The sequence below is a fragment of the Emiliania huxleyi genome, assembly GCF_000372725.1.
Source record: "Emiliania huxleyi CCMP1516 unplaced genomic scaffold EMIHUscaffold_48, whole genome shotgun sequence".
Taxonomy (NCBI): domain Eukaryota; phylum Haptophyta; order Isochrysidales; family Noelaerhabdaceae; genus Emiliania; species Emiliania huxleyi.
Window position 1 is genome coordinate 593,220 of NW_005198391.1, and position 19,787 is coordinate 613,006.

The 19,787-nt window shown below is 67.3% G+C and overlaps 5 protein-coding genes across 5 annotated transcripts in view; 1 reads left to right on the plus strand and 4 right to left on the minus strand.

Moving 5' to 3' along the window:
* The window catches only part of EMIHUDRAFT_451755 (hypothetical protein), a gene marked incomplete at its 3' end in the record, with an annotated part of 2,015 nt that extends 1,551 nt beyond the window's left edge, over positions 1-464 (minus strand). Inside the window, exons 1-2 of the mRNA XM_005767790.1 lie at positions 322-464; positions 147-243 (exon numbers count right to left, since the gene is read on the minus strand). Of these exons, the coding sequence (XP_005767847.1) occupies positions 147-172 (26 nt within the window). The remainder of the gene's footprint in view (positions 1-146; positions 244-321) is intronic.
* A 5,446-nt stretch (positions 465-5,910) lies between these two features.
* On the minus strand, positions 5,911-8,190 carry EMIHUDRAFT_103373 (hypothetical protein; the record flags this gene model as incomplete). The annotated part of the gene is made up of 6 exons (XM_005767791.1): positions 5,911-6,501; positions 6,646-6,699; positions 7,000-7,110; positions 7,264-7,303; positions 7,365-7,465; positions 7,549-8,190. 6 exons carry the CDS (start codon positions 8,188-8,190, stop codon positions 5,911-5,913), a joined length of 1,539 nt encoding a protein of 512 aa, XP_005767848.1.
* A 1,054-nt stretch (positions 8,191-9,244) lies between these two features.
* Positions 9,245-10,335, minus strand: EMIHUDRAFT_211628 (hypothetical protein; the record flags this gene model as incomplete). Its single annotated transcript, XM_005767792.1, has 5 exons — positions 9,245-9,377; positions 9,441-9,664; positions 9,735-9,810; positions 10,023-10,105; positions 10,303-10,335. The coding sequence occupies 5 exons, from the start codon at positions 10,333-10,335 to the stop codon at positions 9,245-9,247; spliced, it is 549 nt and encodes a 182-aa protein (XP_005767849.1).
* Positions 10,336-13,514: 3,179 nt separating this feature from the next.
* EMIHUDRAFT_211632 (hypothetical protein) lies at positions 13,515-14,083 on the plus strand (the record flags this gene model as incomplete). The annotated part of the gene is made up of 4 exons (XM_005767793.1): positions 13,515-13,608; positions 13,687-13,790; positions 13,867-13,941; positions 14,006-14,083. 4 exons carry the CDS (start codon positions 13,515-13,517, stop codon positions 14,081-14,083), a joined length of 351 nt encoding a protein of 116 aa, XP_005767850.1.
* An 884-nt stretch (positions 14,084-14,967) lies between these two features.
* On the minus strand, positions 14,968-16,853 carry EMIHUDRAFT_451757 (hypothetical protein; the record flags this gene model as incomplete). Its single annotated transcript, XM_005767794.1, has 6 exons — positions 16,340-16,853; positions 15,867-16,174; positions 15,628-15,660; positions 15,341-15,386; positions 15,176-15,254; positions 14,968-15,083 (listed from the first exon to the last, which is right to left on the minus strand). Exons 1-6 carry the CDS (start codon positions 16,802-16,804, stop codon positions 14,968-14,970), a joined length of 1,047 nt encoding a protein of 348 aa, XP_005767851.1. The 5' UTR covers positions 16,805-16,853.
* Between the last annotated feature and the right edge of the window lie 2,934 nt (positions 16,854-19,787).

A 19,787-nucleotide genomic window follows, 5' to 3' on the forward strand; every position in this document is an offset into this window, starting at 1 on the left:
GCCGCGGGCGCGTTCCCCCCCGCTGACTCCACGCTTGCCCAAAGCCATGCGGCCTTCAGGTCGCGTGACTTCGGCTGGGCGGCGGTCAGCCCGGCGAGCGGTGCACGAGCGGGGAGGGGAAGAGGAGGGCTGGTCGGCGGGCTCGCCTGACGGCAGCGTGTGCTGGCAGCATCGCCGCGGTGCCGTAGATGCGCTCGATCTGGACACCGCCGCCGAGCGTGAGGTAGCCGCCCAGAAGCACGCCTGTGCGCGCACACGGCGCGAGGTGAGGAGGCGCGGCCGGCTCCGGGGGCCGTCCCCGCCGCAGGCATCCACACGCGCCGTGGTGGCCACAGCGCGTCACCGAGGGAGCCTTCGCGCCGCCGGCCAGCCGGACCGCCTCCTTGGTCGCCGCTGTCCACGGGACGTTTGAGCTCCACGCGGACCACTCCACCTCGCCCCCGGGGAATTGGTCCGCGTACTCGATCTGCCAGCCGGGCGGAGCAAGCGGCGACGGCGAGGAGGGCGGCGGCGGCGAGGGCGGCAGCCCCGGGGGTGGCGGCGAGGGCGGGTGGATGGGCGGCCAAGGAGGGTGCCAGGGCGGCGCCGGCGGCGACGGGGGAAGGTGCGGCGGCGGAGGCGGGGCCGGCGGGCGCGGAGGCGGCGCCGAGGGCGGAGGGCTCACGGGCGGCGCTCCGGGCGGCGGCGGCTTTGGCGGCGGGGGCGGCGAGGCAGGCGGGGAGGGGAAGAGGACTGAGATTCGGACGTTAGCGACGCCCCACGACTCTTGGTGGGAGGTGCCTCCGAGTGTGGTGGTGATGGTCACGGTGGCGGTGGGGTCGGTGTGGGGGATGGTGGCGTCGGCACGGACAAAGTAGTCGAGGTACGCGTCTCCAGGCTCGCCGCAGATCTGCTCGGCGGGGAGAGGTGCGAGCTGCTGCGACCAGGCGGGGAGGTCGTCGACGAAGATGTACGCCTCCTCCGACGGCTCCGAGTCGATCTTGATGAGGTCGAGCTCGACGCGGAGCGCGTCGTGCTGCGGCAGCTTGAACGTCTTCGAGATGAAGGAGTGGCGACCGAGTGACTGCCGAGGGGCGAGGGGGAGCGGGGCGCCGCTGGATCCTCCGAGGAGAGGGGGCAGGGCGGGGGTGGTGGCTGCCTGACTCCTCGGGGGGCCGCGGCGGGAGGCCCTCGACACCGCTCTGTGCTCTCTGCTCGCCTGCAGCTCGTAGCCCGCTATAGATCTCTCTCTCTCTCTCTCTGCTCGCCTGCAGCTCGTAGCCCTCGAGGACAACTGCAGTCACGCCGAGGCTGCCGCACAGGGTCGTGTACATGGTGGAGCCCTCCCAGCCGCCCGCCTAGGGGGTCGCGGACGCGGGTGCGGCAGCTGGGCGGCGCCGAGCGTTTGGAACGGACTGCGACGGCGCGGGGCGTGCAGAACGGAGCTGAAGAGCGGGTGTGTAGCGGTGTGTGCGAGTGGTGCGGGAGAGACCCCACCTCTGGCGGAAAGGCGTCAAAGGCAACCAGCCCCCACTGCGGCGGCATCATGGGCGCCGGAGACGGCGGCGGCTCTGGCGGCGGCGGCGGCGGCGTTTCGGGCGGCAGCGGCGGGGGGCTCGGCGGCGGAGAGGATGGTGTTGGTGGGGGCGGGTGGCTTGGCATCGGCGGGCCGGGTGGCGGCGCGGGTGGCGGCGGCGGCGCGGGTGGCGGCGGCGGCGGCGCGGGCGGCGGCGGCGGCGGTGGAGCCGCCGGCGACGGCGGCGGCGGCGGCGCCATCGGCAGCGGCGGCGGCGGCGCGGGTGGCGGCGGCGGCGGCGCACGAGGGGACGGTGGCGGCTCTGTCGGCGGCGGCGGATTAGGAAAAGGAGAGGGTGGCGGCCGCGGAGGCGGTGGGGGAGGGGGCGGAGGTGGGGAGGGCGGAACTTTCGGGCACGCCGGGAAGAAGCCATCGCAGAACCGGCACTTGGCGTACCCTCCCGCACCACACCCGAGCCCCATCGCAGAGACGGTGGCCGTGCCGCACGCCGGGTCGAAGTAGCAGCGTAGCGAGTTCTGGTAGTTGGTGCAGACGCCCTCCTGGGCGCCGCTCGTGCACGGCTCGCCCTGTGCGGCCGCGCCAAGCAGCTGGCTGAGGAGGAGTGTTCGGTACATCGACATTATATTCACCCGGCCACAGGGCCACAGGTGCGGTCAAATGAACGCCGAGAGAGTGGAGACGCCGCGAACCCGCCTCCTGCCGGTACATATTTGTTTTCTTCGAGTCAGTGTGTAGAGACGGAAATGACAGGTCTCTCCTCCAAGTTGGGGTGAACTTTTTCACGCCACCCGCTGTGTTTGGCTCGGGGCCTATCAGACCTCACCACAAGCGTACCGAAAGCGCACAGGGGCTCTCGAGAGCCTCGAGACCGCGGACGGACCTCTCTCTCTCACCGCCCAAAGCGCGACCGCGGGTCCCTGCCCCCGTGCCTCCCCGCCCGAGCCTCGTTGACCGTCTTGACCCGCTGCAGCTCCCGCTTGACCACGCCCTCCACCACCGCGTTGAGCTCCTTCAGCTGGCGCTCCATCGCGTCGTTCGCCTCGAGCACGGTCCCAATCTTCCGGTCCTGCTCCTCCCGCTCCGTGCGCAGCTTTTCGAGCTCCGCCAGCGCCTCCTCGAGCCGGCTCGTCTGCTCCTCCAGCTTGCTGCTCAACTCGCGCTTCACATCCTCGCTCGCGGCGTCCGCCTCGGCCGCGTCGTAGAAGCCTCTCTTGACGGACCCGAGGTCGGTCGCCGAGAAGGAGCGCTCCGAGTCCTCCAGCACCGGGTCGAGCGGCTCGGGCGGCGGCAGCAGCGCCGCGCCGTCGGCCGCAAGCCCGCCCTCATTCTCGAGGGTCGCCGCCTCGAGGCAGTCTGCGGTCAGGGTTGCGAGCGAGAGCTTGAGGCACCACGCGGCGAACACGCCGAACGCGAGCTCGCCGCCGCCACAGAGCGCCCCGTAGGCGGCGGCCGCGTCGTCGACCACGACGCCCCACTCGGCGACTCTGCCGCACACGGTGGCAAACTCGTCGGCGCTCACCGGCGCGGCCATGCGGCCTTCGGCCGCGCGCTCAAGCATCAGCAGCAGCTCAATGTACTGGCGCACGTAGACAATGAGCAGGTAGAAGCCCCATCGGCCCAACGACCCCGGACCCGCCCCGCACGGTGCGCTCGCCTCAGCAGCCTCCTCGGCGCGCTCAAAGCCGTCTTCGATGGCCGCCGAGAGCAGCTCGGCCTGTGTCTCGCCCGGCTGCAAGTGTCGCATCAGCCCGGCCCTCGCCTCCTCGGCTTCCATCGTCGAGGCCGCCGTGCAGACGTCAAACACAGCCCTCCGGTCCACCCTCTCCTCCTTCCCGACGGGCAGCTTGGCCGCCATGGCGAGCCAGCCAGCCGCTGCCGACGCCGCGCCACCCCCCACGCCGGACGCCTCGCCGATCGGCGCGCCCGCCGCCTCGCCCTCCCCGGCGGCGGCCCCGCCCGCCGCTTCGCCAGCGGCATCTTCGACCAACTCGCGCACGGGCGCCATGAGCGCGACGAGCAGCACGTCGAGCCGCGGCGCCGCCGCGTCGGCAGCCGTGAAGGCGTCCAGCTTCTCGAGGGCGGGCTCGGACAGGTCGAGCGAGGCGATCGCAGATGTGGCGCGCGACACGGGCACAGTGGCCTTCTCTCCTTCGCCCACCAGGGTCGGCGCGATCGGTGCCGCGTCGCACAAGGACGGCACGAGACCGAGCACCCTTCGGTTGACAGCCTCCTCGTGCGGCTCCTTCACCATGCCGCAGAGCTCGCCCAGGAGGCGAACGCTCTTATGTGTTCTCCACGAGGCCTCAACACCCTTGACGATGCTGGCCAGCGCCGCCTCGGCAAGCTTGTGGGCGCCGTGCTGCTCTGTGGCCCACTGCCAGACGTGAGAGGGCATCGAGGCGCGGCTCTGACCAGGCTCGAGGTCGGCGGCGTCAAGTTTGACCTTGCTCTCCACAAGCTCACCAATCGCCGAAAGCAGGTCCCCAAGCGGCAGCGGAGACGCCTCTCGCAAGGCGCGCGTCGACATGACGCGCTGCCACTCGGCTGGCACGGTCGCCTCAAAGCTGCCATCCTCGTCCTCATCCTCTTCTTCGTCCACCTCGTCCTTTGCCTCTCCAGGCTCCTCCTGCTGCTGCTTTGGCACTTCGCCCGCCGCCTCCTCCCCCTTATTCGTCTCCGCCTCTGTTTCCTCTTTCCCCCCCTCCCCCTCAGCCTCTGCCGCCACCTCCCCGTTCTCCTCCTGTGCCTCTGCCGCAACCGGCGCCGCCACGCCCTCTGCCTCCTCCTTCGTCTCTGCCGCCGCTGCATCCCTACCATCGATCTGGGCGTCCGGACTACTCTCTGTAGTTGCCTCACTGGTCGGAACAGGAGCATCAGCCACTGGGTCTGCAATGCCTTCCGCCTGATCCTCAACAGGTGCGGATTCGGTGCCGCTGGGAGGCTCGTGCACCTCCTGCTCCGACGGACTGCCACCGTCAGCTTCGACGGCCGCAGCGCCGTCAGTGGCGCTACTCTCTGCTGGCGGCTCCTCGGCAGAGTCGTCGTGCATTGCCTCCTCCACCTTTGTGTGTCGCGAAACGTGCGGCGGGATATTCGTTGCTATGAAACGGCAATCGTGGGCTGCAGACGTGAGAAAAATGTCCGACCACCGGCCAAAAGCGCATGTCTTGAAGGTCCGATACTGGAAGCCCATATAGGCACCTTACAAAAAATTTCATTCGGCCCGCTGGTGCGCTTCATAGCTCCATAGCTCCAGAAAGAAGAGTCGTCCTTGCGAGAGAGATTTTTAGCATTTGAGAGAGACATTTTTGTGTTTTGTTTGTCCTTGCGCGAGGAAGGAGAGCTTGATAAACTCGAGGGGCCAAAATACGCCGCGAGAAGAAGCCGCGAGAGCAAGGGATCGGCAGCGGCGGCGCAGCAGGACGAGGTAGAGGAGAGAGCGACGCGACAGAGGATGAAGCGACAGGAGGGAGAACGACGAGAGTGGGGCGACCGCGAGGTGGCATGAAGGTACTCCACACTGCAAATCAATAGCTGTTACTTGTGGCCTCTCTCATTCATTCATCATCGTCATTCCAACCAAACAACCAATTGGTTGGTACCTCCCCACGCGCACGGCCCACCGCTCCAGAGGCTCCAGCCTCCACCTCGAGGCCTCCACCCCTCTGCTCTCGGTTTCTCGGTTTTTCTTTCTTTCTTTAGCTCTCAGAGAAACCGCGACGGGCAGGTGTGTATTCTTTTTGCTTGGCAGGCCCTCATGCCGCGGACTTTCAAGCTGGAATGTGTGGAAAGCGGCGCATGAGAAAAACGACGCCGACGCACACACATACGTGATCGTGAAAGGGAAAAGCAAAACCCGCCCGCGATGGCCGAGCATGCAAGACATGCGCCGTGACATGTGAAATACTGAAAAAAAGTAATATATCTTTACTTCCAAAACCCGGACGTGCCTCCACCGGCACGCCGCTTCCGACAGGGTGATGGAAGGTTCGACGCACCCCCGGACTGGGCAGAGAGGTCCCAACGTAAAGACGATGGGCTGTCCACCCCGCCCCCACTTGCCCTGACTACACAGGATAGCGTGCCCCGACAAACGGCGACACATAGCGGGGGACACTGCGCCGGGGGGTATGCCTAACTTTGGTGCTTTGTGTGGGTCGCGTTCCCATGGTAACGTAGCTGTGTGGCTGAAGCCCTCGTGCCGCTGGCTTGAGTGTGAAATACTGAATAAACGGGGACATAACTGACAATAGAACAACCTGTCATTCGCAGCAACCCGTCGGTACGGACATGCTGGTGCCCCGCCCGCCATAAAGGGCGGCCACGAGGGAATGCAGCATGGATGGAACGCGGCTGCCGCCTGGGCCCTCTCTCCCCCTCCCCCGCGCGGCCTCCTAGATACCCTCGAGCAGCTGCCGCTTGAGCTGCTGGATCTCTGCCTGCACCGCGTGCTCGTCCCGCACGAGCCCGTCCAAGCCGTGCGCCTCGAGCCGCGCGCTCGTCACAACCACCGGGTCCGCCTCGCCGAACGCGGAATCGCCGCCGCCGCCGCCGGCCGGCAGCCCGCGTCTCGAACGCTCGAGCTCCGCGCGCAGCGCCTGCACCTGCCGCAGCCGCGCCGCCTCGCCCTGCCGCAGCAGCTGCCGCTCCTTCGCCCACGCCCGCTTGGCCGCCTTGACCTTCGCGACGAGCGCCGCCTGCAGCGCGCCGCTCTCCGCCTTGACCCTCGCCAGCTCGCGGGTCGCAACCTCGAGCTGCATCCCCAGCTTGTCCTGCCGCCCCGCCGCCTCCGCCTCCGCCGCCTGCAGCGACATCGCCCGCGCCCTGCTCTCGGCCGCCTCCCTGCGCGCGCCCTCCACCTCGGCGGCGAGCGCCGCGTGCCGCGCCTCCGCCTCCTCCCACCTGCGCCGCTGCCTGCCCGCCTCGTCGACCGCAGCCTCCTTGGCGACCACCGCGCCGTGCAGCTCCGCCCGCAAGGTCGCCGCCTCGCCCACTGCCCCGGCGAGCTTGTCCCGCTCCGCCGCAACTTGCGCCGCGCCTACAGCCCGAGACGCAGCCGAGATGCAGCCGAGGCGCAGCCGAGATGCAGCCGCGAACGCCGCCGCGCCGCTCGAGTGCAACGCGGCGACCTCCTCCAGCGCCTCGGCGCGCTGCGCCTCGAGGCGGCGCGCCTTGCCCGCCGCCTACGCCACGCATCTCGCACACGTGACACATGTCGGCAGTCGCGTCCCGCTGCTTGCGCCTCGTCCGCCGCCTCATCACGTGCGCGGCTGAGCTCGAGCGACGCCTCTCGCTGCGCCGCCGCCGCCGCCGCCGCCGCCTCGTCTCGCGCGCGAAGCAGCGCCTCCTCGCGCCGGCCAGCCTAAGCCGCCGTCTCCACCACGTTAGAGACTGCATCTCCCACCGCCCTGCAGCGCCTCCTGCAGCGCCGCCTCCGCGTGGCGGCGCTCCATCTCGAGCTTGAGACGCTCGAGCTCGCGCACCGCGTCGGCAGAGCGGGCCTCCGCCGCCGCCTGCTCCGACGCGAGCGCGTGCTGCGCGTCGTCCACCGCCGCACGCCTCTCGCGCACCTCCGCCTCCAGCCTCAAGTGCGCCTGCGGGGCCGGGGGGCAGGGAGAGGAGGGCGGGAGGCTTGCTGGCGCGGGTCGACATCCGCCCGTCTCTTCGGCGCGAGGCCGCCTCGTGCAGCCGCTGGTTGGACAGGCGAGCCTCGTCGAGCTGGGAGCCGAGGTGGGCGATCCTCCTACCGAGCAGGCATCGAGGAGCTCGAGGACAGGGCCGAGCAGCCTGGCGGCAGAGGCGTGGCCGGCGCAGCCTCTCTAGCGACTCGCGCTCTGTCCGCGCCAACCACGCGGCCGCCTTGTCCTCGCCGCCGCGCCGCGCCTGCGACGCCTCGAGTGCGTCCCTCGCGCCGCGCAGCGCCTCATTCTCGGCGCGCAGGTCGGACACCTGGCCACGGGGAGAGTGAGGGGCGGAGGCAGCGTCAGAGGCTGAGGCTACGAAGCCCTCACTCACTCTCGGCAGGGCCACACCTCCTCCAGCAGCCGCTCGAGGCGGACCCGCCCCTCGGCGCTCTCGCGCTGCAGCTTGCGCAGCCGCTCCGCTGGCTCGAACCGCCCCGCGTCCTCCGCCAGCGCCAGGTCGAGCTTGGCGCGCGCCTCTGCCAGCGCCGTCTCGTGCGCCGCCTGCGCCTCGCGCGCTGCGGCGGCGTGCTCGAGCGCGGCGGCGTCGTGCGAGGCGCGGAGCCGGTCGGCGTCGCGCCGTGCGGCGGAGGCGTCGGAGCGAGCGCGCTGCAGCTCCGCCTCCAGATCGCTCGCGCGTGTGCGGTGCGGCGCCGCCGCCTCCTCGACGAGCCGGAGCCGCATCGCCTCGAGGTCGGCGGGAGGGATGAGTTGCTCGCGCAGCGACTCGAACTCGCGCGTCGCCGCGTCGAGCTGGGCCGACCACCGGTCGCGCTGCTCCCCGTGCTCAACCCGCGCCGCCTCCTTCTCCTGCTCCAGGCTCGCCACCCTCGCGTGCAGCACGTCGTGCGCCTCCTTTAGCCGGAGCGCCTCGGCGGAGAGCGAGTCCCACTGCTCGCGGAAGCTGGCACGCTCCTCCTCGCTCTGCGTCAGGACCTGCTCGATCCGCGCCTTGAGGGCGGCGTTCTCCTCGTCGAAACGCGGATCGGCCATCGAACGCTCAGAAAAAAAAGGCGGCGGCAGGATCCCGCTACCTTCCATCGGAAGAGCTGCGCCGAAAGGAGAGCGACGCGACATAGGAAGAAGCGACAAGGGAGAGCACGACGAGAAGGGGGCGACCGCGAGGTGGCACGAAGATCGCAGCGAGAATCGGAGAGAGACTGCGAAGAGAGACAGGAAGAGACGGACGCCCAAGGGTGGGCGACGGCTAGTGCACCACACCCCTCTGCTTAAAATCCCTGTGTGGTGGCGGCGTGCCGTCCTCCCATCCCTCCCTTGCGTTGTCCGTTTTCTTTCTTTCTTTCCTTATCGGAGCACTTGGAGCACTTGGAGTGCAGTCATCAACCGCACATCCAGGGCCGGGGAGCTAAGAAGCGCACCCAGCGGGCCGGATGATCGGCATCGGGCTACGGGCTAGAGAGCCCTGACCCCTAGGGGGGTGCGCGTTCGCAGGGAAAGGGCCGTAAAATAAACACGGGTCTCCGAGGGTTAGCTCCGCGCTCCGGGTTTCCCCTAGCAGCAGAACGCCCCATCTACTCGGAGCTACGAAGACCACCCCCGGCGCCTCAGGCCGCGCGCGTTTCTTCTTTTCGCCGAAGAGCCGAACTCATGCTGAGCGCTTTGCGAACCAGCGCGCGCAAGGCGCCGGCCCTGGCGCGCCTGGGCGTGCGCAACTTTGGGCACGACCCCGCGCACGCCGCGGGTACGCCCTCCTCCCTCCCCCGCGCCCTCCCTCCCCTCCCCTCTCCGCCCCACCGACCCCGCACTTTGCGACGCACAGCCGAGACTGACAAGTGGAAGAAGATCTCGTATGTCGCCAGGGGCGCGCGGGGGGGGGGGGGGTCAGACTGTGGTGTGGACAGAGAAGCGCGCCCCCCTCCCTGGAAGCGATGTGCGCCTGCTCTCGCTCACTGACAGCACCCCACCCCTACTCGAGTACCTAATCCAACCTCCGACACTAGTCGACAGACAAGTCACCCGACATCCTTTCAGGATCGTTCTCCTCGTGGACGTCAGACTCGAACTCCTAGTCGAACTCTGTCGCCGTCTAGTCGCCGTCTCCTTTTGCGGTGCCAGCACCGATCATGGCAACGTGGAGCTCGCTGCCGGACATAACCAAAGCCTCAAGGAACCGGCCAAGAACGTCCGAGTGAGGGTTGTCTGTCTTCTCCACAGCGACCCTGGACGCCATACCTCCCACCATTCCACCCGTTGGCAAACTTGCGTGCATCATCGAGGTTCACCTCTTTTTGCGTGTGTCAACGAACGCGCAACTTGCTCTGCAGAATCCAGACTGCATATCCAGGACTTCGACGCTGCACTTCATCCGGTCGTCGCCATCGCGCACGATCATGAGGGCCCCATGAAAACCGATCCCGTTGTCCACGCCAAATGAGGAAATATGAATCGGCGTCGTTAAGAGAAAACCGCGCTGCCCCCGAGAGGCGGCCGTCACTTGGCAGAATTTCTTCAAAGAAGTTGGCGTAGGTGTCCTTTTCGTTGTCGCCACTGAGGCCGAGAGAAGAAGGCCAGAGAACCAGCGATGTCACCACGGCGCAGAAGAGCACTGCGATGTCCGACCACTGCTTCCACGGTATGCCCATTGCGAGGCGCCTGCTCTCCGCGGTATGTCCCCGGCGCGAGTGCACCTACGATAGAGAGAAGCCGGGCGCTCCACTTTGGCTTGCCTCCTTCCTTTGGTTTTCCGTTCAAATGTGTCTCTTGAGCACTTGAGAGAGATGGGCCCAGGTAGCAGGCTCCACACCACCTGACTCGCGTCGTGCCACCTGACTCTCGCCTGGAGAGGCCTCTTAGCCGAGACACACGTGGCAATCGCCACGTGCGCCACCAGGGATTTCGGCCATTTTAGAGCCTTTTGCACAAAAATGCAGGTGGCTTCAGCCACTTGCTCCATGAGCAAAACAGTGCAAAAAACACCTGGAGCAGATGGCTTACGCCGCCTGTGGACATGGGCAAAACAGTGCAAAAAGCACCTGGAGCAGATGGCTTACGCCGCCTGTGGCCATGGGCAAAACAGTGCAAAAAGCACCTGGAGCAGATGGCTTACGCCGCCTGTGGCCATGGGCAAAACAGTGCAAAAAGCACCTGGAGTCGATTCCAAACGCCGCCTGTGGCCATGTGAGCGCTCGGGTGGCGCCAAGGGCTTCGGCCCCCTCCAAGCCACCTGCCCCCCCTCCCTCGCCACACGAGGAGGGCTGGAGCACGTGCGCCACCTGGGCCTGGTCAGGTGGCTCCAGGTGGGTTCGGCCCCTCCAAGCCACCTGCCCCGCCCCCCTCGCCACACGTGGAGGGCTGGAGCACGTGCGCCACCTGGGCCCGATGGGTGGGCAGGTGGCTCCAGGTGGCTTCGGCCCCTCCAAGCCACCTGCATGCCCCCCCTCGCCACACCTGGAGGGCCGGAGCACGTGCGCCACCTGGCGCAAGTTTGAATTCGGAAACGGAAAATCCGAGCCACGGAAGGGCTGGCCTGCCAAACGCGAGCCTCCCCGCTCCTCCCCGCGCTGCAAACTGGGACTGTGGGGTGTGACTGAGGGCCTGCGGCGGTCATCGGCGGCTACAATCAATGTCCGGCGTCGACATAAGCCTGGGGCTTCAACCCGGCCCGCGCGGGCGTTTGGTGTGGCTGCAAACGCCGCAGGAGCCGGTGGCTGCGCTGCTCACGCGCCGTTGCTGCCGACGCTGAGCAGTCTGACTCGTCAATGAGAAGACTGCCCGATAATACGCCATCTCTCGATCCCCGATAAACCAGGCCATGCAGAGCTTTGTCGGCCTCGCCGACCGTCGTGTGCTGGCTGCGCGGTAGAGTTGCGAGAGTGGATTGTGGAGGCGCGGCGGGGGCGACTCGTGGTGCCGAGGCGGTGTATAGTACATTCCTATTCAAAAGAACACGCACGATGAAATTCCCGAAGTGACGCCCAGGTGGCGCACGTGCTCCAGCCCTCCAGGTGTGGCGAGGGGGGGCATGCAGGTGGCTTGTGGAGGGGCCGAAGCCACCTGGAGCCACCTGCCCGGGCCCAGGTGGCGCACGTGCTCCAGCCCTCCAGGCAGGTATGGCGAGGGGGGGCAGGTGGCTTGGAGGGGGGCGAAGCCACCTGGCGCCACCCGAGCGCTCACATGGCCACAGGCGGCGTTTGGAATCTACTCCAGGTGCTTTTTGCACTGTTTGCCCATGGCCACAGGCGGCGTAAGCCATCTGCTCCAGGTGCTTTTTGCACGGTTTTGTCCATGGCCACAGGCGGCGTAAGCCATCTGCTCCAGGTGTTTTTTGGACTGTTTTGCTCATGGAGCAAGTGGCTGAAGCCACCTGCATTTTTGTGCAAAAGGCTGCAAAGGACTCGTGGCGCTTTCCGAATTCCGCTTTCCGCGTGTGTCTCGTGCAAAATCCGGCATTTTGTGGCTTTCAGGTGGCACGACGCGAGTCAGGTGGTGTGGAGCCTGCTGCCTGGGCCCATCTATGGCACTTGAGCACTTGATAGGGTCGATTCCGCATGGTACGGGACCCCTATGTGTCTCTCTTTTTTTCGTGCTCTTCACAGACCTTGTTATTGAAAAGAAATCCTTCCTATGGCGGCGCTGCGCGCTGGTCTATGAGCTCTCGAGGTGGTTCACAGCCTTGTTATTGAGAATTCACATTCATCGGATTATCGAATCTCACTCATCAAGTAAGGTAGGGTAAACTTCTCCACACACGAGATGGTGGGGCAAGGGGGAGCGACCCTCGCGTCTCCACGTCTAGACGACAGGAGCCCAACGGCAAGTGCAAGGCCCAGTGCGCGTGGGTGAGCGGTGGGGGGGGGGGGGGTTCACGTCACTGCATCCTCTGCCGCGGTTCCTCCCGTTGCCTCTTGAGCACTTGAGTAGTAACTTGAGCACTGGATAGGGTCGATTCCGCATGGTACGGGACCCCTCGATCGTCTCGCCCTCCCTCACTGGTGTGTTCATTGGGGGGGGGTCATAACAAACACGGTACAGGATCGAGGTGCACGCCACTGGGACCTTTTCATTTTCGGTTTTCTTTGAAAAAGTAAAAAGAACCCCTTCAAAGACTTTGAAAAAGAAAGGATTCAAAAAACGCTCCTCCTCGGACCGCCCATGCGCCATGCCGAGAGATTTTTATTAACCAAAAGAAATCACGACTCTCACAGTGATTTGGGCTTAGGTGTTGATCTGCTGTTTGCCTGTGTTTGGGTTTCTATGTTGCGATGTGGAAAAGCTTAAAGGCACCGTTCCCGCCGATTTTCTGCAAAAGGGTGTTCACGGAGAGAACATCTCTGGCAGCTCCCACGGCCGAAATATGTTCGCGGGCGTCACAGGGGCTGGGCGCCGAGGACGAGCTTTTCGGGGTCGGTCTTCGCATGCCTGCGCTCCGTACGCACCAGCTGCCGAGGGGCGCGCACTTCCCGCCTCAAGTACCGCTCGACGAGTCGAGTTATTGGCCGGCGACCGCTGCTGCGACTGGGCGACGCGCCTGTCACGGGGGCTGGGCGCCGAGGGCGAGCTTGCCTGGGGCGCTCTCCGCGCGCACGGGTTCGCCCGCGGCAGCTGCTGAGGGGCGCGCCATGCTCCTCTCGATGATCGACCGACGAACCGATATCTTGGCCGGCTACCGCTGCTGCCGTGGGATGGCGCGCCTGCAGGAGGGGCTGGGTGTCCAGGACAAGCTCGCGGGGCGGGCTCTCCGCGACGATCAGCTTCGTGCGTGTTGGGCCCCGACGCGTGCGCTCTTCCAGAGCCGCGCGGCCGTCAGCCGCTGCCGGGGGCGCGAGTGCGCGTTTGAGCAGAGGGCTCCGCCGCCTGCTGTCTTCATGTCCGGGCGCCGACCGTCGCCTCTGATGTTTGGGTCGCGTGCGGGTGGCCAGCGACGCCGCTGCTCGCGCGTGTCGGCACGATGCGGCTCCGTTGGCCTGACATGCACCCCGGAAAATGCGACACCGCCAAACGCCGCACCGGGGGCGGCCCCCCTCGGCCTCGCCCCTCGCCCTCTCCGACGGTGTGCGTTGTGGCTCTGCACTGAAGAGCTGATTATGTGCGCGACAGTACGAGAAAAATCACCGCCCAAACAGCGCGCGTAATGTGGGGGGTTGTGTGCGGGTTGTGTCTGGGAGGTGGGGTCTGGGGAGTGGGTTGCTCACCCACGGCACCGGGCCGCGGCCGGTGCTTGCACTTTGAATGCCGTGGGGCTCCTGCCCGTGTCCCGGGCGTGGAGATGCGAGGGTCGCCCCCCTGACTGTCGAGACGCAGCTGATATGTCCCAAGCCTACCCCTAATTCTTGGTATCGCCGAGAAGCCGAAGTCCTATGCTGAGCGCTTTGCGAACCAGCGCGCGCAAGGCGCCGGCCCTGGCGCGCCTGGGCGTGCGCAACTTTGGGCACGACCCCGCGCACGCCGCGGGTACGCCCTCCTCCCTCCCCCGCGCCCTCCCTCCCCTCCCCTCTCCGCCCCACCGACCCCGCACTTTGCGACGCACAGCCGAGACTGACAAGTGGAAGAAGATCTCGTATGTCGCCATTCCATGCGTGGTCGGTTACACGTGCTTCGTCATGGCCACAATGAAGCACGGCCACCACGAGGAGGTGCGTGCACACCCACCCCTTTGTCCCACTGCCGACGGCTCCCTACCCGGTCCGGTGCCTCCGTGCGCACACCTAGTGGGTTGAGCTGCTGACGACTGCGCAGGTCGCGTACCAGTACATTGGCATCCGCAACAAGCCGCTGCCGTGGACGGTGCATGTCGGCCCATGGCCACCGGTCGCATGCCGGTTCTCACCCCCCCCCTCTCCCCTTTCAGAACCGGGGCGGCTCCAAGTGCGACCTCTTCGACTACAAGTGCGCCGCCAAGGAGAAGGCCGCCGCTGCCGCGGAGTGAGCGGGCTGTCTTAGGTTTGTGGTTGCAGCTGTGCTGTGGGACGAGGCCCCGGCCAATCACAGAGGCCTCGCCTCGAGTCTGTCTCCAGTTGTGTGGCAGCCGTGCGTGCGCAGTCATCGGAAAAGGTAGTTACTACCAAGGCGATGTCAGGTACAGAGGGATCTAGCCGTAGCGCGCGTCGTGCGAACGGGGCGCGCACGCACATAAGTGAGCGCCGCACCCGGCACCCCGCACCGCGGCGCGTGCGCCACTGCACGGTGGCTCTCGAGCGGTCTCCCACGCGCGCCCACTGCGCAACTCCCTCCCCGCCCCCCACCCTCCCCTTCCCCCTTCCCCCACTGCCGCCCGTCCGCCCTAGACCATAAACCAACGACGCGGCTCCTCGTGGCCGTGACGCGCGCTGGGAAGAGCGGCGTCCCTCGCGCCGCTCGCCACGACCACCCTCCGTGTAGGCCGCCACTGCCGCCCGCCTCCGCGCCTCTGCCCGCGCCTCTGCCGGCCTGCGTCGCCTCGTGTCGGTTGGCGGGTGAGTTGGCGTCCCGTGGTGGCCACGAGTCAGATGGCGGACGAGGAGCCGAGCCAGACGCGCAAGCCGGCGGAGGCCGCGAGCACGATCACGAGTCCGACGAGTGCCTGAGGTCGCCGCCCGCGCCGTCACCACCCCCGCGAACCGAGCCCGGGCGGGCGGGGAGGAGGGCGGAGAGGGGGAGGGCAGAGAGGGGGCGGAGGGGAGAGAGCAGAGAGGCGCGTGCCGGCAACATCGCCGACGGGAGAGGGCGCGGCTGCGGCGGCGGCTCGGCGCCCGCCCGGACGCGCAGCTCGTGCAGCGGCGCCCACCCGCGCGAGGGCAAGCCGACGTGCCACACGCCCTCCTCCCCGATCGCCTACGCGCAAGTGCGGCGGTCTGCAGTCCCCGGCCGAGAGGGCCCCCACGCCGCGGCACGCCTCGCCTCGGGGCAGGCGGCGCTGTCGGCGACGAAGAGAGCGGCGGTCTGGGAGCCTGCGGGGCGCGCGTCGCGTGTCATCGGGACGTGTCCTGGACATGTCTCCCCCTCCTTCCCCCGCCGGCGGCGCCAAGGTACTGGATGTGACCGAAGTGCCAGAAGCCGGCGGTGAACCAGAGCACGCGGCTGCTCGAGCCGCGGCGGCAGTAGACGTGCCTCCCGCCGACCTGCACTCGCAACACCACAACCGCGGGGTCGGCGGCGGGGGGCGGCGTGAGGACGTGGCGAGCGGGCGTGCCGCGCGGGCCTGCACCCGGTCCAGCCTGTCGTACGACCCGAGCCAGCGCCGTGCGACCGACCTGCGGAGGGACCTGCGGGCGTGAGAAGAGGGGCGGAAGCGCTGTCCCGCTGCGCAGCGTCGGCGAGTCGCGCGCCAAGTGACGGTCCACCCGTGCCGCTGCCGGCGCGGCTGCCCCTCTAACCGGACCACCTGCAGACCGACGGCGAGGGGTGGGGTGGGAAGAGGGCGCGGGGGTGGGGCGGGGAGAGGGGGCGGGAGGGGGGAGGGGAGCGGGGCGGGGCAGAGGGCAAGGGACTCACCGGCGCCGCTTCGGCGAGTTGTCTCGCCCAAACCTACTCGCACGGAGAAGCGGCGTGTCGACCCCCAGCCCCTCCCCTCGCCCCCTTCCACAACCTCCGGCCCCCCCTGGCGCACCTCCGCCTCCTCGCTCCCGCTCGCCTCCGCCTCCGCCTCCGCCTCCGCCTCGTCGCCGCTCAAGCCGCCACTCCCGCCGCCGCCCTCCTCGCCCTCGTCCGGCTCAGCCTCGTCCGGCTCGCACCGCAGGCCGGGCGCCGGCACGAACCCACTACCCCGCGGCCCCGCCACTTGCCACTCGCCCACAATGTGCTCCGGTGCGCCCGCAGAGTCGGCGACGATCAGAAAGCCGGTCTGCCGGCCGAGGTCGGCGGCGCGGCCAGCGTGCCAGAAGCCGTTGCGCGCGAACCAGAGCATCTTGTCCGGATCGCCCTGCTTCGCAAACGCGAACCGGCCCGCGAGCAGCGGTAGGTCGTCGCGCCGCACGTACCGGCCCGTGAAGGCGGCACGTGCGGGGTGGCCGGTTGCCCCGCGCAGCCGGACAGCGGTGGCCTGCGGGAGGGCGGAGAGGGCGCGCTCGGCGGGCCGTCGGGAGGGGAGGGCGCGCCTCTCCATGCGGGGCTGTGGGCCAGCTCGAGAGTGCCGCACCCTCCCCCTTAAGTTCCCCCCCCCCCCCCCCCCCCACACCCCCTTGGCTGTCTGCATCTGGCCGGCTGCCTGGGCGCGGAGCAGCAGCAGTGCCTCGCCGCCGGCGCCGCCCGGATCGCGGTCCTCGTCGGCAGCGAAGGCCTCGGCCGCCTCGGCCGCCCGCCGCACGGCGGCGAGGTGCGCGATCTCGGACGCCAGCCGGTCGAGCTCCGCAGGAGACGAGGTTGGGCCAGGCTCGCGGCTCGTCCACCCCTCCGGCGTGTGGCCTGGGTGGGCGGCGAGCCACGCGGCAACCTGCTCTCGCACGTGCAGCGCCGGCTCCATCCGTGCAGACGCCAACGACTCGCCGCCGAAGAAGGAGGCGAGAGGCCGCCGCCGCCAAAACGCCAGAAGCGCGTCCCTTTCGTACACGCGGGGCTCGTCGGTGGGAATCACCGGGTCGCGAAACATGGTGTAGCAAATTGGACACGTCAATTCGTCCGGCTCCGCATCGTCGAGCGGGGCTGCGACCGGCTCGTGAGGCAGAGCGATCATGCCGCCGGCCAATGCGCCGTGCAGCGAGGAGTAGCGCCCTCTTTCGCGGGAGATGAGCGGCCGCTTTGAGGTTGCCGAAATACGATTTCTTTTTTACAAAACTTGCCGCCTCTCTTGATCCCTTCTGATGCCCTACCCTAGGCCACACACACACACCTGGGCCTTGCCTGGGGTTTTAGGGGCCGGGCAGGGTTTGCCGTCCCAGTAAATAAATAAGTGGAGCGGGCATCTCCAGGACCAGGTCCAGCCAGGCAAGGGAGATGGGCGACGCACGACACAGCAGGGTACACAGCGAGGTAAAATTCTGTCGGCGCGACAGCGGACGAGCAGGCGCGGACGCTCAAAAGCGCCTGATGACAACCACATTCGAGACGGCGACTTCCACGTCGTCGGACGTCGCCGTCCGCGACATCGTCAGCCGGCCTGAGCTCAATCAACGGCGAACGGCCGCAGTGACCGGGTCACGAAGACTGGTCCAGATCGCTGCCCCAGGTGTGAAGGTCGAGGACAGCCATGCGCCTTCGGAGCGGCGCGTTCCGGGGGGGAGAAGCGAGATGTGTCTCAAAGTTACAAAGAGCTTGCCCGCAACCCGTCCCCGAGCATCCGGCCCGCTGGGTGCGCTTCTTAGCTCTCCGGCGGCCCTGGGTGTGAGGTTGATGACTGCACTCCAAGTGCTCCAAGTCTCTCGATCGAGCATTCGTCGCGTAAGGGCTATAAAGGCGGCTTAAAGCGCGCGGCTCTCTCTCGTGCCGCACGGCTTCAACACTGTAAGTCGTGTAGTGTGTTGCTCCTTCACACCCCTCTGCGCCCTGGGGCGTCGCGCGCACGTGTACACACACGTACCCCGTCCCCGGTACCCCCCCCCTCTTCCTTGGTCGCTCGTGTTTTCTTTCTTTCTTCAAACAGCTTGACGCGCCGGTAACGCGAGAAGCTCTCGATCGGACATGCAAGGAGCAAGCTCTCAAGCGTACCCAAATTTGCCCCTCTCGAACCAGTCCTCGGCATCACCATTGAATTCGTCGGCAGCCTCCTTCTTGCCATAGCTCGAATTCTCCGCACGCATCAAGTGCGGCACGCAGTAATTCGAAGAGATGCTGTTGGCCATGATGAGGACCTCGATATCGCCCTCCTTGGTTGTGATCGTCTCGGCAACCATCGGGCCGCCGACCGCCTCAGGGTCGGCCACCTCGAACGTTTGTCCTGGCTTCACCTTGCGAACGAGAGCGCCGTGGAACCCCCCGCACATGCTCTGCCCGTGGGCATTCGAGAAAAAAGCGTCGGCGCCGAAGACGGCATCGTCTGACGCGGCGCAAAGTGCCACTTCACCTTTGCTGCCGCGCGCGACAAGCGCGTCCCACTTCATCGAGTGGCCGGGAAAGCAGTCGCCCGTGTTGCTCGGCTCCTCGGATAAGCCGGCGAGGCTAGCCTCGCCGTCGCCCCAGCAAAAGAGACTGAGGAACGGGCCGCTACAGCCGGAAGCGTAGCCGAGGTTCCACTTGCCCCCGGGAGCTGGTGGCCCGATCGCGATCGTGTTGAACCGCACTCCACCCTTATGGAGCAAGGGCAGCACCGCACCGCCTGCACCGAACTGTTTTGGCCACGCGCGCGAGCCCAACTTGCTGTACTCGTAATGGTTCTCCTCGAGCAGTGTGTCGACGGTGGCGGCGGAAACTTTTTCTGCAGCTGGGGAGGCCTTGCCCTTGGCCTTGGCTTTGCCGTTGTCCGCGGCCTTCTTCTCCTCTTTCTTCACCTTCATCGCCGGTGCGGCAGCTTTTGCCTGCGGCGCAGGCTTCTTGGCCTTCTTCTCCTCTTTCTTCACCTTCATCACCGGTGCAGCGGCTTTTGCCTGCGGCGCAGGCTTCTTGGCCTTCTTCTCCTCTTTCTTCACCTTCATCGCCGGTGCAGCGGCTTTTGCCTGCTGCGAAGGCTTCTTGGCTGCAGTATTGGCCGTCTCGATGACGTCCGCTGCGGCCCCTTGCTCAGACTTGCGCTTGCGTGATTTGTCCCACCGCAACTGGCCATTTGCTTCCTCGTTAACAAGGCAGTGGGCCTTCTGATCGCCATCATCGTACGTGATCAAGTGCGTCTCGTCATATGGCCGCCATTCTGTAACGCGGCCGGCGAACCACGGCTTGCCACGCTCTCCTGTCCACCGGATTGAGAGGCGGCTGCCGACGATCTCCGCGCCGTACGGCATGTGAGATGTGTGGACTGTGCTGCGCGTGGCGCAAACGCGGTGTGGACAGTGCTGCGTGCGGCGCACGTACGCGAGGTGCTGCGCGCGGCGCAAACGCGGAGTCGTTACTTGGTTGTCGCAAGTTTGAGTGCCCCCGGGGGGGGGGGGTCGTCGCTAACCGTCGAACCTGTGCCCCATCCCTCCCCTGTCTGTTTTCTCGCTTTCTCACTTGGTGCCTCTCTATCTGTCTATCCCCTCTCTCGCAACCCCCATCGCCCCCCCCCCCTTCCCCCAACCATGGCGCCAGCGCCCAGCGGCAGCGCGCGGGAGGGTTGTTGCGCGCGCGCGGGCCAAGCTGCTCCATGACTCTAGTTCTCGACCAGGTCCCCGCCCCGCGCCCGCAGGATCTCGCGGATGAGGCCCACCTCCGCCGTGTGCGCGTGCAGCGCCCGCGGGAAGTCCTCGGCGTCCTCGTGCTCGGCGCCGCGCACGACCAGCAGAGTGTCGAGCATGGGCATCGCCCTCACAAACTGCAGCAGGGTGGCGCGGTCGCAGCCGTGCACGCTATAGACGAGCTCGAAGCGGCGGAGGCCGGGCAGGAGGGCGAGCATTGCGCGGAGGACGTCGTCGTTGAACGAGTCGACGTTGGCCAGCGTCAGCGCCTCGAGTGCGGGCTGCGCCCGGAATGCGGCAATCAGCTCGCGGCTGCCGTTGAGCTCCTCCCCGCCGCCGAGGTTGAGGCGGCGCAGCGGTGAGCAGGCCGCCACCAGCCCGCAGATGCCGCGGATCCCGAGCACCTCGGGCGGC